Consider the following 13,881-nt stretch of genomic DNA (forward strand, 5'->3'; position numbering starts at 1 on the left):
TCAATATTTGATTTGTAATTTCTTTAAGTTTGCAAAGTTTATTCAAATCATTGTTATTTTGATTTCTTAAGAACGCAGATGCGCTTTAGTTACTTTATACTGTGCAGATATTTAATCATCCAAAACCCAAAACAAATTTCTGAGTCACAGTACTACGAGAGACTGTCTGTCAAGATATTTTCACACAGTTGCTTTTGCTTCACCCTTTGTTTCTTTGCTTTATTCAGCTCAAACCTATCAGTCTTTATCTGTTTCAAGTCTTTTTCTTCTTCACCTCCATCTTTTGCCGGGGCAGGGCTAAAAACTCTGTCATTGAGGAGGCTGACCACCAGAGGATTCTTAGCACCTTTGCCTGTCGTGCCATTGCAGCCCGCAGCAACGGAGCACTCCGTGTCAACTTGCCCAAGTCAGAGAGCAACGTGACCTTCCTCTCTGACCACAACCCACTCACCACCCACAACCCTGTCTATGATGATAACACTCCTCTCTGCAGTCCTGACGCACGTGGGGAGAGCCCATCTGAAAAGCGGTTCTCCTTTTCTCCTCCCCACACAGCAGGGTCAGGGTTCGTCTGGTCAATGCCTGGTCGCATTCATGGAGGACAGCATGGTTATGAGGTACCAAGGAGACAGGCTCTTATAGACCCAGCCAAATGGGAGCTGCAGATACTCCAGGCAGGCATGAGTGGCGAGCAAAGGCCAGCGAGTTCAGACATACTTCACGCGAGTGGCAGCACAGAGACCAAGTTGTCATTCCGTGAGCAGGCCAGCCAGTTTGGGCATCGGGGCTTCCAGGAGCAAACCCTCAAGCAAAATAGAGCACCCGCAGGCTCCCTCTCTTCCATCCTTGTCAGGGATAGAGACAGTGATGACATGCTGGAGCTGACCTCAGAGGCTCTGCTATCCATCATCGATTACCCCTACAGTCCAATGTCTGTGGGCAGAGATGTGCCCCCCAGCTTTAGCATTACCCGGGGAGATGAGCCACTCCCCCTGGCTAGCCAGAAATCAACTGCGCCTATTCTCAAGACGTTTAGCTCTGGCATCTCCAAATATTTGACAGAGGAGCCATGCCATATCACTGTGGAGATCATACCTGACCCACCAGAAAATCCACCGCCTTCTCCTCCACTGCAGCAGCAGCCACTTCCAACTTCCCCGCCCACACCTCCTCCCTCGAGCCCTCCTCCTCCTCCTCCTCCTCCTCCACCTCCACTTTCCTCCCTTCATAAACCTGAATGTACTTCTCAGTCCTCTTCTCCTCCTCCTGTCAATAAACACATCACTCTTCCGCCCCCACCACCTCTGCCTCCCTCTCTATCACCTGCTAGCAATCAGCCACGCCCAGTCGTTCAGTTTATCCCAACCTCTTTGCCGCCCGTGTCTTCCCTTCGCCCTGTTTCCGAACGAAAACACCCTCCTCCGCTTTCACCATCACAAGCTGACGGTGGGAGGAAGGAGCTTAAAGGGATCCTGAAAAACATCCAGAATCTAGCTGACATAGAAAGGTCTGTTGCCAACCTGTACAGCCAAGTAGACAAAAATTGTAAGATGCCCAAGTTTAGCACGAAACCACAAGTGACTGAGGAATCAGAGTGTACTAACAAACTGCAAAGCTCTGACACCAGTGAGGAGCAGAGCATGCCAAAAGCAAACAACTCCAGCTCTGAAGTCCAAATCAACTCAACAAGTATGAATTGTGCTGGAAATGCTGCAAGTAAACCGAACGTAGCAGCAGACATTCAGCAGACAAGCCAACTGAACTCAAACAGTCCAAACACTGCTGAGCTCAGTGAGCAGGTTACTTCTCAGTCCACTGTGTTCTGACTTTTCCTTTGTCTCCATATTCTCATTATGTTCATTTCTACATTTCCATGCCTGTTTTTTTCCTGTTGTTTCTGCATTTTATGTTGTATACAGTTAGTGTATGCTTTAGTCATGTCATTTTTTTTTTTTAAATTCTAGAGCCATCAGCCAAGGAATGTCCTCAGATCCTTTCTTAGCAGTATAAAAAAGAGGCTTGCATATTTAGTATGGGTTTGGCTTTTTTTTTCATATTTTAATTATGTGAACTGGTATGAGGACTGTGATAGCATTAAGTATGCCCCTGAGTTCACGGATTAGTCGGTTCAGCATGTTATACATATGCACCATCTTAATCTTAACATTAACATTTCATAGCCAAAACTATTTTAATTAAATTATACTAAATAGCATTTTTTCAAGTCCCACAGCCCTGGGGTCTGTTTCTTCAACCACTGGCTGGCTTCATATTGGGGATTTTGAATTTGTTCTTTTACTTCTTCTCTGAGATAAGAGCATGAAAATTTAGTATGCAATTGCTTCATCCAGAATCCAAATCAGGCAAGAAGAACAACATAATATTAGACCTTTTTTTTTTTTTCTCAATATCTGTTTTCACCAATTTCCCAAAGGTATGTAAATCTATGGAATAAGCTTCTCAGTTTTCAGTGAGGGTAATCCCATATTCAGAAAGTTGTTACTTGTAGGTGTATTTAAGTACATAACATGGTGACTGAAAATGAAATCTAACCTTAAGAGATGTGGGATTCTGTGAAATATGTACATAAAGAATCAAAAATATGTATACTGAAGCAAACGAAAAATACGGGATAATATAATATGACAAGCTGTACACAGTGTCTTTATTCAAACAAGTGAATGCCTGTACCAGCTACGTTTATTTGAAAGCCTCTTATGTTGGTTGAAGCTATAAAAAGATATACATCGGCTGATCCCAGGAGGCTCATGTTGAATTAAGAGAGCCAACCGCTGGGGGACCTGTCTATTCACATGTCCGCAAAGATCCTCTCAGCATGATAAAGTAGTCACTGTGATGTTCGTCTGCACTCTGGAAAAGGCTAATTAGAGAAGCAATCAATCGTTAACCAGGGTTGCTGCCTGTGGGACTGTCAACTACTGTTACTCTCTCCTTTCCTTTTCTATTCCTCTGACCTTCTCCCTGCCTGCGTTTCTCTGTCTCTTACACCGCCCCTCTCCCTGCAGTTAGTTCTGATACTTTCCAATCCTTGGCCTCTTCTTGTTAATCTTTCCTTTTGGTCCTCTGGAGATTCTATTACCTTCTTTAGACTCATTGCAATGCAGCCTCTGCTCCCGTTCTCTTCTTTTTTTTCTTCTTCTTGTGTTCATGTTTCTCACTTTCTTTCCGCTCTGTCTTTCTGCTATATACCCTTTATGTGTTTGTTTCACCTTCCATGCCCTAAGGCAAATGGTCTTAGCATACCTCAATTCCAGAGCAATGTAATGTTTGATTCATCACATGTTCCCCTGATGGGCTGATCGAAGGTCCTCTAATTCTGTATTCCATGTTCACTGCATGGGGTAATCTCTTTTGCAAAGAGGCTAGGTGATCACACGCTGTTTCTTTCAACCCAAAGAGCCGTCTTAATGGATTGTCTTCTTTATATTCTTTTTTTACAGTTGGTTTTATCAATATTGTTTTGTATTCCAGCTGACAGTTCAATGCAGTAATATCAAAAAAAATAAAGAAAGGAAAGCTAAACAGTTTATTTCTAGAGAATTATTCTCAGAAAAAGTTTTGATTGGGAATGCAAAAAAAAAACCAGTCAAAGTCAAGAGTAACATACACATAACGTGCTATGTTTGGGCGACCGTGGCTCAGGGGGTTGGGAATCGCATCTGTAACCGGAAGGTCGCCGGTTCGATCCCTGGGCTCTCTGTCCTGGTCGTTGTGTCCCTGGGCAAGACATTTTACCCTACTTGCCTACTGGTGTTGGCCAGAGAGGCCGATGGCGCGATATGGCAGCCTCGCTTCTGTCAGTCTGCCCCAGGGCAGCTGTGGCTACAACTGTAGCTGCCTCCACCAGTGTGTGAATGTGAGAGTGAATGAATAGTGGTATTGTAAAGCGCTTTGGGTGCCTTGAAAAGCGCTATATAAATCCAATCCATTATTATTACTATGTTTTTAGTAGAATTATCTAAGCTGCAACTGAGAAAATACAAACCAATCATTATACAGTATCCTATAGAAAACAGCAGGTGTGTGCACAAAAAATGCCGATTAGTAAGCAGCTTTATACCAGATTTATTGTTTGTTAAGAAAAGTTAAACATTTGGTGATTTGCAGCTGTCTTTCTGTGAGTTACATTAGAAAATAATCCTTCTATTCTGGTCCACATAATAGATATTTAACTAAATCCTGTTATAAAGAAACAGCTCTGTCCAAAGGAAACAAACACACCCGAAAGCCACAATAAATTAGCTATAATATCAGGGTTACAGCTAAAACAAACAAGGTAGCATTTGATAAATAGATATGCATCAACCTCAATATCCTTGGCAGATTCAGATTAATACTAGATTTTGGCCGTTTTGATTTTTTTCTAAGGACTATAACTGGCAGCATTTGCAAACAAAAATCAGCTTTTTTCAATGCAAAATATAATTTTCACAATAAGAAAAAAATAATAAGAAGAAATGATTCAACTTCACAATTTTCCTCAAGCATGAGTAGGTTGTAAGATCTTCTCTCCCCCTTAAAAAAACTGAAAATAAAGTGGTTTTCTACTAGACGTACTAATATTTAACTGAAAATGTGTTGCTGTACACCCACCTTTATTTGACATATGTTACCTTACTGGCAAAAGCAGGTACAACAGATTTATGTAACAAAACAAATTTCATACACCTAGTAGACTTTCTATTATGTTTAGAAATTTACCAACTAAGAGGAGATTGACTTCTTCGATCCTTCACTAATACCGAGGCTCTTACCGAGGCTGCTGGCTGTGAGCCCTGAATAGCTTTAGCTGTAGCCACTTTGTCTTTGTTAGCTTCTTTAAAATGTCCATGCTCAGCTGTGTGAGGCTATTTAGGTGTCTGATTAGGTTCGTTGTGACAAATGTTTTAGTGCACTAAAACCAAGTAAACCATCAAAGGATGACCGTGGTCAACCTTCGATGGTTTACTTTGGGAAACCCGGTGTCTTCACTCTGTAGAAGTTTGTGCACACTCACAGCACAAATAGTTGTATTTGTCTGCATGTTGTGACGCATGAAATAGAGTGGCTTATAACAGACCTATATGAGACTGACCAGCCAGTAACCAGTTGTGCCTGTGAATGATGAAAATTGGCCATTTCCTGTCCTGGCTAGACAGTTATGGATCACTAGTAATATAGCATCCTGCTAATTTGTGAGCTTTGATAGATAGCTTTGTTATCTCTGCACAAAGATGGTGGTAATGTGATTATATTTCCCCGTTTCTTTTTGTTTTTCTGTTTGTTTGCTAAGATAAAAGGGTGCTCACTCCAGTTACATATCTAATTTTAAAAAATGTGGTAAAACAAGCTCCTCATCTTTATATTTTTCAACCTTTTCATGTTTATCTTTGCTTTACTACATGTTGTTGTACCAGCAGGGTGATAAAGATTCTATTTTTAGTCTCCATGTAAATATCTGCACCGCCAGATAGTAAAGCTACTTATTAACAGAGCCAACATCACCCTCCTGTTATAGATACGATACAAGGCTGTTCAATATTCCAGTCTTGCTGTAATTTTGAGTTCACCACTCTTACCTCTTTTTCTATAACATTTCTTCATCACACATCTTCTGCCAACTCCTCTCTTGTGCAAACTTCCTATGGCTATTGTCCACTGGGCCATTTTTCTTCATGTTGCATGAAACAGAAGTAGCCAGCAGCCAAGCCAACAGGTCATCCATCAGATCCCAGTCCCATCGTCCACTCTGCCTGGGAGGTGTGGCATATGGCTCTGCCCTGTCCCCTGATCCTTGCCCATAATAACAGATTACAACTCTCCAGAGGAATCTCACATCATTGCTTGGCCATATATCTGAGTGTGTGAGAGTCATCATCATTTATGGGCCCAGACAGGTTACAGTTGTACGCCCGTGAAGCTGGAGCTTTCAGCCGAGCTGCTCCATTACTTGCCGTTTCATTCACTCGTACTGAAGACAATGCAGGCGCACTTTTATCCTCAGGAGGAGTTCTGAGTTGTTTTTCATGTGGTTAATATAGTGACATTTCTAAGATTTTCCCCAATTCATTAGAAAAGAAATCCATTACTTTCTGTAGGCATATTATGACGTGATAACCAAAGAGATTTTTATTAAAATTCTTTGAGTCAGAAATTCTGCCCTTTATCACAATGTCCTTTTCATATCTGCTGGTAGATTCATTAGATATGACTTTATAAACACTGACTTTCAAATTTTCCCAGCCCTTTCCATATTTGCATTTATTGTATTTTTTTATTGTTCCTGTTTGGATGAGATAACAGAGGGAGAGAGAAAAAAACAGCCCACACCAGCGTGATAACATTGCAGCCTAAGGCACCCTTTTTTAAAACAGAACAATATCTGCAATGCTGTAATTTAACACTTGAAAATGCAGAGTAAGTAAAGCTGTTATTTCTTCTCTGGTCAGCAGAATGTAGGCACACTAGACTTAACATTTAATTTATCTATAAGCACTTGAAATGTTGTTGTCAGTCCATATTCATTATTTATCTTATTTTCTCCTTTCTGTGACACGCAGGAGGCGAGGGTACGGCCGACAGGTAAGGATTCCCATCGTGATGTTTTTACACCTTATTGTTGTGCTCAGACATTTTGACACTAGAGGAAGCATGAGGAAGCTTATATCCCATTATTCTTATCTGCGATTCACTTTATGGAAAACAGTGAATGAGATTAAGATGAGATCGCGGTGATAGAAGTTCTAACACTGACATTACAGTTTAGGTTTGATTTTTGAGAGTCTTTTGTATTCTCCAATGTTCCAGTCAAATAGCAGATAAGCAGTTGGATGAGTTTTTCTCCTCTGGTGGAAAAATAACTAATCAGGAACCAAACAGTGTGACTCTTTTTGTCAGTTTGACATTAAAGTCTTTTTTTCCTTTCGAATAATCTTTTAAATCATCTGAACTGTCAGTGTCAGATAAGCACGGGATGTTTTCTTTCTTTCTTCCTTCCTTTTTATTGAGCGCAGTTTCTTTCATCTCCATTGCTTGGCTGGGATTTTCACTCTCCTTCCTTGCTTTGTTTCCATCAATAATTTATCAATCTTTTCACCTTCCTTCTCTGTAGATGTTTCAGTGAGTCCAGCTTTGTCTGGCTTTAAATCTGAAGTAGATTGAGGTCTGTCGCATGTTTGTTTCTCTGCTGCCTGTCCCTTCCTTTACCTTATCCTTCTTCTCTACTAACTTCTGGCAGCAACAGCAACTGCTGAGGCCATCTCTTCTGAGACCTGAGGTAGAAACACACCTGCTTTTCTAAATTTAAAGCACTTGTGGTCATTCTGCTGTGCATGCCCCCTGCCCTTTGTGCTGCTGCTGCTCATCTTCTGATGTCTTATTGTGAGGAGTGCTGAGTAATTTCCCTCTCTGCCCCTCTGAAACGCAGGAACTCTCCATGGAGTCAGGTATCGACCCAGGCCAGGACTACTACACACAGGACTACTATAATTATGACCAGGGGTGAGCATGCAGCCGACTGACTGTTTTATCTCTAATCAGTTGTACTTTAATCCATGGACCTGATCTCCCTTGGTTCATTTAGAAAAAATTTTTTTCTTAAGTTACATCATTAGGACCTCTTCATCTTGACCTTGCCTTCTAGCTCTCTTTGAGAGCCGAGATCCTTGGAGAATTATGAGATTTTCAAAGAAGCTCAGAATAAAATGATGCACATAACTTAAGCTGCCCCTTCAGTACCATCCAAGCATTTGCCCTCTTTACTCCTGCCAAAATGAGATCAGTTATGCTCCCTTCAGTCAGGCACCTGAGAGTCTGAATGTTCTTCCCATAGCTTAATGGATAAAGGCTGTTTTGGCTGCCCGGTTACTTTGCCCATATGGTCTAAAAAGGAAAAACATGGAACTCAAAGCTGTAACAGCTGCTGAGAAATTGTTATTCATTAAACGCTCCTGCTCTGTTGCAGGTGACTTGCGCTGCTGTGGGGAATTATGCTGCAACTTTTATCAAAATGGGAAGAAGCTTTTATATCTTCCAGCCTTAAATCGCTGAACGAAAATCTAACAAACTAGGGGGAAAAAACTGTGCGTAGTGAAATCAAGTGTTCTAATTGCCTCTGTAGTTTCTCACCAGCCAGCTTAATTATTGTCTGAATCACACCTTCATTTCTAACAAGCTGAACTTATATTTTAATGACATGTCACTTTTTTTTTTTGTAAAAGCTGCCACTGCCAGTGAGTGTACCATCACTATGTGAAGACTTTGATCTGCTCCTATTTGAGATGAGGGGCAAACTTTATTAGCAGTTAAGCTTTTAATGCTGCAGTCACCAGACTGCACGGGCCTTACAGCAGACGTAAAGTGTAGCCACCTCTCTAATTTAGTATTTTAAAGTAAATATTAACTCACATCCTAGGTGAGGCATTAAACAACCGCATTAACGCGTACAGCCTCATATTATATAGTAAAGCAAAATTTGATTTATATATTTAAAAGTTTGCGGCTACCATACGATGTTATGTAATTTGACCGTTAACACTTTTTTCTTCTCTCTTGTGTTTCTTTGTTAGCATTCTGCATACATAGTGTGTGGTCTTTAAACAAGCTAATTAAATTCACGTGCTTTTAATGGGCTTTTAGTTATTGCTTGTTACAGTCTCCATTTCCACATGTGGTTGCATTCTTGTAATTCAATAGAGGATTTTGACAAACACAGGCAAATATACTGAAATATTTGTTTTGTCTTCTTTTCTTTTGGAGGAACACTCTTTTAGCCTTTTAGCCTGCATGCTTTCCCCCTCTTGTTTGCTTTCTCACTAAATTGAAAAGTAATTTCAAAAAGTGCAGTAAATCACCACAGCAATTACTGTCTGTCTGACCAAAGACGTTCTCAGTTATATTAACAACAACCAAAAGCAGTAATTAATGGGATCAGCCTGATATAATTGAGGGCAATTTAGAGAAAGGACTTGAAAAATAATAATGGAAAGAATTCCAGACAGCAAAACTAAGCCCCTTTATTAGCTACTGAGCAAATCACACTGTACTGTAAATACAATGCAGGTTTTAAAACACTGATATGGGGTAAATAACCTTCTAGCTTGCTTGATTCTTTGTGAGTATATTGATATTGCTATAATTCCTGTTCCCATAGGAGATTGATAATCTTCCTTTGCAATGCAGAATATTTACTATCACTAATAATAACAGGTCCCTTACATGATACAGTGGGTCTTTGATATTAAAGTAATAAATCTGGTTGAGATTTATTTTTTTAATATTGCAGTGTGTCAACTTTGGTGTTTTCAACTAATCATCAGCCTAAACTAATTCGAATCCCTTTTCTGTGAACAACTATAGGTACGACTTTCCTCAGTACGGCAGTCGGCGGAGGCTGATATCACCCATGTATGATGAATATGGAGAGGTTATTGTGGAGGATGATGGGTATTACTACAGTCCACATGGCCCTGAGGTATTACCCTTGCTTGAATGTGAATTTCAGACTTTCACTGATTATCTTGAGTATTATCTCAAATATTTGTTTTAATAAGTTGTGTGTTCAAGGTATTACTGAACAGTAATGTGTGTGAAACCTATGCAGCACGATGGCTTTATATTCACAAATTCATGGTTGCTAAATGAAATGTGATTATCTTAGGGCCGGGGCAGAGGCAGGGGCCGTGGTGGCATGCGAGGTAGAGGTCCGCAGAAGAGAGTTGCGTTTAGGGATTTGCCACCAGAGGATGAAATTGAACAAGCTGAGCCAGCAGAGGAGGGTGAACCTTCTAAGGCTGCCAAGAAACTGAAGTCTGTCATGAAACTCAGCAAACTTCTGGCTGCCAGCAAGGGAGGAGAGCAGCCATCTGATGCCAGTGCTTCTGGCACATCTCCATGGAAAAAAGCCAGGATGTTCAAGATGTTTGGCGCCGGGAAGACGGACAAGGATTATGCCAAACTGATGTCTGCTCGCCGTATTGACAGCCAGGAAAGTCTAGCTGATGGACCAGCAGTTATGGGACCAATAGACAGCAAGTCTGATGCCCGTAGCAAGCTTGGGAAAGTCTTGAGGAAAATCAACTTGGGCACAAAGTTGCAGGTCCGAAGAAAGTCACAGAGTAGTGTGAGTCGTGGCTCAGCCACTGGCAGTGAACTAGATGAGGAAGCCTCACAAGCAGCTAGTGAGGATGAAAGAAAGTCTAAAGTGTCCATTAGTGTGACAGAAAGTGAGCCAGAAGCAGGTGCTAGTGGAAGCAGTAAAGAGAAGGGCTCTGACGATGAAACCTCAGAGAAAAGCAGTGTTGACAGAGATTATCTCAAAGTTGATTTAGACCGGGATGATGCCAATGAAAGCACCGTGGACTCAGAGGAAGAGCCTGATGAAGAGCCAGGAGATTCCGATGAGGAAAGCAAGTCCAAGTCTGAAGGAGAAGAGACGGATAAGGAATCTGCCAGTGAGAAAGAATCTGAGTCAGAGAAGGAGTCAGACTCAGAGAAGGAGTCAGCTACAGAAAAAGAGTCAGAAACCGAGAAAGAGTCAGAAACCGAGAAAGAGTCAGAAACCGAGAAAGAGTCAGAAACCGAGAAAGAGTCAGAAACCGAGAAAGAGTCACAGTCTGAGGAAGAAACAGAATCACAAACAGGCTCAGCAACAGAGGGGGGAACAAGCACAGAAAAGGATTCAGAAACAGAGAAAGACTCTGAAGACGAGTCTGAGGAAGCTTCAGGCAGCACTAGAGAAAGTGGCTCTTCTGTTCGTTCTTCCACGAGATCCTCTGCGACTGAAGCCAGCAAGGGGAGTGGTGCTTCTGGAAAGAGTGTCAGTGGGAGTTCCAGTGTCAGTGGTAGCAGAAGTGAAAGTACAAGTGAGAGTGGCAGTGGTAGTGGTGGTACTGCTGCATCTTTATCTGGCTCAAGTGTTAGATCATCAGCAGTAACCTCAGAGAAGTCCAGCGGGGACCTCAGTGAAGCCGAGTCGGGGACAGGGACAGCCAGTGAGCCAGAATCAGGTTCAGGAAGTGAAGGCTCATTATCTCGGTCCAGCCAGAGAAAAATGTCTGGTTCAGACGTGAGTTCTTTGGGCAGCATGAGCTCAGCTGGTTCCAAGTCAACTAGTGGCAGCCGAAGTTCCCGAAAGTCTATTGTGAGCCGTGGATCTGAGGACACAATCACAGAGGAAAGTGAAGAGGAGGATGAAGACGACTCTGAGGCTGATGACGAGAGCAAAGAGTCCACCAGCGAACTCAGTGATGCAGGATCATCTAGGAGATCCAGTGTGGCATCTGGAGACCCTGGGCCTTCTACGTCCTACACTGGTCCTCCTGCCCGCTCTGAGATCAGAAGCATTGGTGACACCTCGGAAGAGACATATGGAGGACTGTCTCCTATCACAGAGGTGGACGAGGATGCCATCTCCTCTGACAGATCCTCAGTCAGGGGCTCTGGATCAGGGACCCGCAGTGCATCAAAGAGCTCAGAAGAAACTGAAGAAACATCTGATGCTGATTCAGATTCTGAGGGAAAGTCAACTGCCTTCTAGAGAGATATATTGTCCACTGTGAAGTAAGAGTGAATAAAATCAATTACCCTTGCATGGGAGTGAAGAAATATTGCTTGCCTCTAGAGAGTTCACATTCACTTTTTCCTCATTCCCCCTTAGCAAGAAAGGACCTGATTTTCCTGCTGCAATATTGGAATCTCTCTTTCTCACATCTTTGGCTTTCTGTTCTCTTTGATGTTTTCATGCCGTGTTTCTAGAGTGGAAATTTGCATGTCAAAACACTAACTTATTGCTCAGTGTGTTTTTTGGGAGGTTGTGTTTCTTGTGATGTTCAGATTATTACTGTGTGGTTGTCATTTTCTATGGAAACACGAGATTTCTCACTAAAATGCAAGTCTAGCACAGAACAGAAACTTTAAAAAAATGATAAAACAGGTTTTTAGCCAGGTTCTGATTTAAACAGTTACTGCAAATTCTTTTCAAAACAGCTTTGTTTCCCAGTTTTTTTTAATTATACAGTACTTGTTTCTGTGTGTGGGTTTTTAAAAAAAAGATTTTTCACTTACTGCACCCTCTTAAAAAAAGTAAATATAATAACAATAACCCTCCACTTTCTCCTCAGCCTGGGAGAAAGAAGCGGATTAAGCTGATTGTAGATCGGGAAAACGAGACCAGCTCCACTGCAGAGGACAGCAGCACAGAGACGCAACGGAACAGACTCCCAAACAGCCACAGCAACATAAACGGGAATATCTACCTCGCACAGAATGGCACTATTGTGCGAACTAGGCGACCGCCTCATCTAAACAACCTAAAGATGGGTTCTCCATGTCGGCTGGGTAAGCATTTTAAAAAACTAGAAAAGCTGGGCGTAACACATGAAGAACCGCCTCCGGTTATTAGTGTTGAGGACATGGGAAACGAAGCAGAAAATGAAAGAGGTACGAGTGTTCCCTCCAACATGGACATCAACCTCAACACTCGGTCCTCTTGTAGTTCCCTGGGTTCCACCATTAAAGAGCTTAAAAGTTTTGGGTCCAAAACCAATATTGCTAAGGCCACAATTGACAGAAACAGCAGTGGCCCGTGTGTCACTGAGCAGCAAGAGACTTCAGTTGACAACCACAAGAACAGTAGGGAGACACTGGAGTCCCACAGTGACCACACATTATCAGATGAGGAGGAATTGTGGATGGGACCTTGGAACAACCTGCACATACCAATGACAAAACTCTGACTGGCCATGCTGAAAAATTGATCCCCCTTTTTTGGTTGTTTTCCATTCTCTATCAAGTGTTTTTTTTCTTGGTCATAAAAATGTGTGCCTAAGCTGGATAAGCTTCAATCACAGATGGGTGATTGCCCTTATAGTCACATTTTATTTAGTCCTAATATGTTAAAGCTTATTGTAACAAGTTTTTATCACCAACAGGGCCGTTACAGGTGGGAACATTGAGCTGAAAGGCAATGAGTGCCTCAAAGAAATATGAAATTATATGTGATTGAGTGCTTGAGTGTACTTTTAATTTTATTCAGCACAGAAGATGGACTTATTTTATGGAGTGAATCCTTTTTTTGCATCCGTTTATCTTTTTTTTCTGAAACAAATTGTCCATTACACTATGCTGTTAAAAAGGTACTTTAAAGAAATATGAAGAAATGGTGGTAATGTAGTTTGTGATGTGGGAAAAGAAAGTTATTTTGCTAATGGGGTTGTACTTGCGAATAATTCAAATTGTTACTGATTATTTTATGTTGTGATCACTCGGTGATGTTTTTGAGAATTTATGAAAAATATATGAAATTATTTTTGTCTATTTTCTATCTAACAGATATGAAGAGTCTAACATATGACATTAAAGACATAATAGCCACATGACTGTCATTGCTGTATTTCAACAGTGGAATATGACGGTGTGATCATAGTGTTTTTATATGGACATTTGTACCTACAGAATGTGATATTTTCAGTCCCTTTACATGATGCAGGTTCAGTCTGATCATGTCGTGACAGTGGAAGGAAAACCAAAAACATGTATCACATTCAACAATAAAGCTCTGCCTATTTTATTGGTTTGTGAAGCATAATTTCTGGCATTTATCGTTTCTGCCACGTTGCCCTATGCTCAACATGAAGGTTTTTTAGCAACAAGGATTATGTTAATAGCAGCTGGGTCTTATTCAAACATGAAACTACATCATTGCATGCCTTTATGATACTGTTTGAGGTTATAAAGACAGCCTTCAATTGTATAATGAGGAGGAAAGTAGCAGAACTCTGCAGTAATCTCAAAACAATATAGCATCTGCAGAAAGAGGGCTTTCAGAATGATGCTTTCTCTGTCGAGTGGGCTTTCACTTTAAAGGAGAGCAATGACAGGTCA

At 41.4% G+C, this 13,881-nt stretch overlaps 1 protein-coding gene across 6 annotated transcripts in view; it reads left to right on the forward strand.

Annotated features, from left to right (window-relative positions):
* Positions 1-13,567, forward strand: part of LOC113035231 (protocadherin-15-like) — a 222,786-nt gene extending 209,219 nt beyond the window's left edge. For 3 of the 6 annotated variants that reach the window (XM_026190640.1, XM_026190642.1, XM_026190641.1), the window contains one exon: positions 296-3,543. In XM_026190640.1, coding sequence (XP_026046425.1) covers positions 296-1,826 — 1,531 coding nt within the window. In that variant the 3' untranslated portion in view covers positions 1,827-3,543. Of the gene's footprint in view, positions 1-295; positions 3,544-6,560; positions 6,583-7,237; positions 7,277-7,426; positions 7,501-9,357; positions 9,473-9,658; positions 11,673-12,119 lie in introns of those variants that run through there. The other 3 variants (XM_026190643.1, XM_026190646.1, XM_026190644.1) reach the window with 3 other exon arrangements.
* Positions 13,568-13,881: the final 314 nt, after the last annotated feature.

Source organism: Astatotilapia calliptera, chromosome 13 (genome assembly GCF_900246225.1).
Source record: "Astatotilapia calliptera chromosome 13, fAstCal1.2, whole genome shotgun sequence".
In the NCBI taxonomy this organism is placed as follows: Eukaryota; Metazoa; Chordata; class Actinopteri; order Cichliformes; family Cichlidae; genus Astatotilapia; species Astatotilapia calliptera.